Source organism: Hordeum vulgare, chromosome 5H (genome assembly GCF_904849725.1).
Source record: "Hordeum vulgare subsp. vulgare chromosome 5H, MorexV3_pseudomolecules_assembly, whole genome shotgun sequence".
In the NCBI taxonomy this organism is placed as follows: domain Eukaryota; kingdom Viridiplantae; phylum Streptophyta; class Magnoliopsida; order Poales; family Poaceae; genus Hordeum; species Hordeum vulgare.
The window spans coordinates 1,493,705-1,496,300 of NC_058522.1; the positions used below are offsets into that span (position 1 = coordinate 1,493,705).

The window sequence follows — 2,596 nt, forward strand, 5'->3', positions numbered from 1 at the left end:
AGTTGATCTGCCTCGAGATCATATGAGCTAAACCCTAGATTAGATAACCTGCTTCTATGCATAAGAACCTCTGGTTTATATAAACACGAAGGCTCCTAGGGTTACATGTTACCGTCCTTAGTCGGGGATAGATGGGCCGAACTGGTCCTCCTGACTTGGAGTGCGCGTCTAGTCTTCGGAGCTTTCCATCTTGATTACGAAGTTGTCAAATAATCCGGTCTTCAATGATGCAACCCATATGGTCGGTCCATAAGGGATAACCCGATTGCCTGAGGACCCCTTAATCCGGAACTACCTCGGGGGGCTTTAGCCTCTAATTATTAGTCCCGGTTGTTAAACCGAGACTGAAGATCCTTCCTAACCGGAAGTACAACCCTGTTTTCTACTAATGAATATACTTCCTCCGTATCTAAATAATTATTTTTTTAACTATAATTATTTAGATACAAAGAAAATAAAATTTGAATGTACAATAATTATGTCACATGTACTTTACCAAAATAGACAAATGTACCGAAACCTTCCGAGTGCAACATGAGCATTGTTGCAAATGGCAGTGCAACATGATGGAAATAGTGGTCGTAGCTAGATGGCTAATACGTCCGGATCGGACAACTGTCACGCGCGGCTTCTAATGGCTCTAGTGGCATCCGCGTGTCAGCCAGCCAACGAATCGGACGCACCAAAAGGCTAGCATAACCCAACTTGTAGCACTACATGTCTAGATTGCAGCAACACCGACCGACCATGTAACCCTAACACCACACGTCCGGATTTATACCGACCAGTCTTATAGTGTCGGTCGAGTGTATGTAGTAGCGCCACCTCTCCATCGCTACTGATTTCCTATGTAACAAATATCTATTTTGGTCATAGGAAAATATCAATTAAAAAATATATTACACTGATGAGCCACTTGTATCACGAAACATAGTTGCATCATACACTTAGAATAAATCAAGAAAGCACTCAAAGACTTGCTGGGCTGCTCGCCTTCTTCTGCGGTTAATAAAGGTTAATACTAATCCGAGCTACTCTTATCTTGCTAAGAATGGTTAGTGTATGCAACATGCAAAGCCATGCGGTCAACTCAGTAAAAAAAAGCTAGTGTCAGTGGCAGGATAGATGAAAGAAAACGTAGCATGTATGTGCGCAAGGTAAACAGCAAGGCAACGACGCTCCCATGTGGGCACACCCAAGAAAAAAAAGCGACGATATCGGATAGAAACGTTTTTCATACTCCCTCCGTCTCAAAATAAGTGTCGCAAACATAATACTAAATTAGTATAAATTTTGTACTAGACCAGCGACATTTATTTTGGGACGGAGGGAGTATAAAATTTCTACGGCAGTTGAAAAAACGCCGCTGCGGACGAAGCCATCTCCATCATCCGAAGAAGCCTGTTATTTTATGTTTGTTGCTGCTTTGCCTAAAATTAGGCATGGCATGGCATGGCATGCATGCGACCATCCAATCAACGTTCCGGCGACCTCCGGTGGTTTAGGCGGCCAACCTCTGAGACGAGCTGGTCCGTTCATGGATACGCGGCTCTCCGTCCCCGAGGGCAGCGAGCGACATCCTCGGATAACCGAGCTGTGATCCACGCATAAATATGCTATATATCACAACACACACACCAGTCCATCACAAACTCACAATCCCCCCACACACACCGACACAAGAATCAACGAACCAACCGACAATGGGTTCATCGAGGAGGATGCTGGTGGCGGCGGTGGTGGCGGCCCTGGTGGCCGTGGCTTGGTGCGCGGTGCCGCCGGTGTCTTTCAAGGTGGAGAAGGGGTCGGAAGAGAAGAAGCTGGCGCTGCAGATCAAGTACGACAAGGAGGGCGACAGCATGAAGGAGGTGGAGGTGAAACAGGGTGAGGAGTGGCTGCCCCTGAACAAGTGCGCCAACGGCGTGTGGGAGATCAAGGTTGACGAACCTCTCAAGGGCCCCTACAGCATCCGCTACGAGACCGAGAAGGGTCAGCGCAATGTCTTCGACGACGTCGTCCCTGCCGAATACAAGATCGGCACCACTTACAAGCCAGCGGAGCCGTGAGGTTCATCTATGCATGGGTTTCATCATTATCAACCTTGCAAGCAGTAAGATCGTGGGTGTCATAAGTAAATATTAGTAGCAGGAGAAGCAACGGCCGGTGGTCGGATGTATTTGCTCTCCCGTGCACCAGTTGTTTCAATTGGCCACTTCTTTTCTTCTATGTACCCAATCTGTTGAAGATTATTTGGAAATCTCGATTTCATTTTGTATGACCTCTAAGTTTGCTAATGTTATTTATGATACTCGCTATAATAAATCTAACATATATACTTTTTCAAGAGATATAGCATACTTGTTAAGTGGTCGGATTACGCTCATCCCGCGATCACCCCTGGGTTGGCAACGACCATATGTAGTTCCTTTGGCTTCCCCACTATTTTTAACAGTCGTGCGTAATCCCTTCCTCCTCCCGCCCCCTCCTTCCTACGAGAAGGCCGCGTCATCGGAGTGAATCATGTATGCACACATTCACTCCGATGATGCGGCATTCCAGTGAGATTTTTCCTATATGGAGAGTACATACATGCTTG

General features: G+C 46.4%; 1 protein-coding gene across 1 annotated transcript; it reads left to right on the plus strand.

The window, feature by feature from the left end:
• Positions 1–1,624: 1,624 nt before the first annotated feature.
• On the plus strand, positions 1,625–2,256 carry LOC123399202 (pollen allergen Lol p 2-A-like). The gene has a single exon (XM_045093633.1). The coding sequence runs from the start codon at positions 1,704–1,706 to the stop codon at positions 2,064–2,066; it is 363 nt and encodes a 120-aa protein (XP_044949568.1). The 5' UTR covers positions 1,625–1,703; the 3' UTR covers positions 2,067–2,256.
• The last annotated feature ends 340 nt before the right edge of the window (positions 2,257–2,596 follow it).

Excerpts from the sequence above, each read along its gene's own strand:
- LOC123399202 (XM_045093633.1), top strand. The coding sequence starts at position 1,704 with ATGGGTTCATCGAGGAGGATGCTGGTGGCGGCGGTGGTGGCGGCCCTG.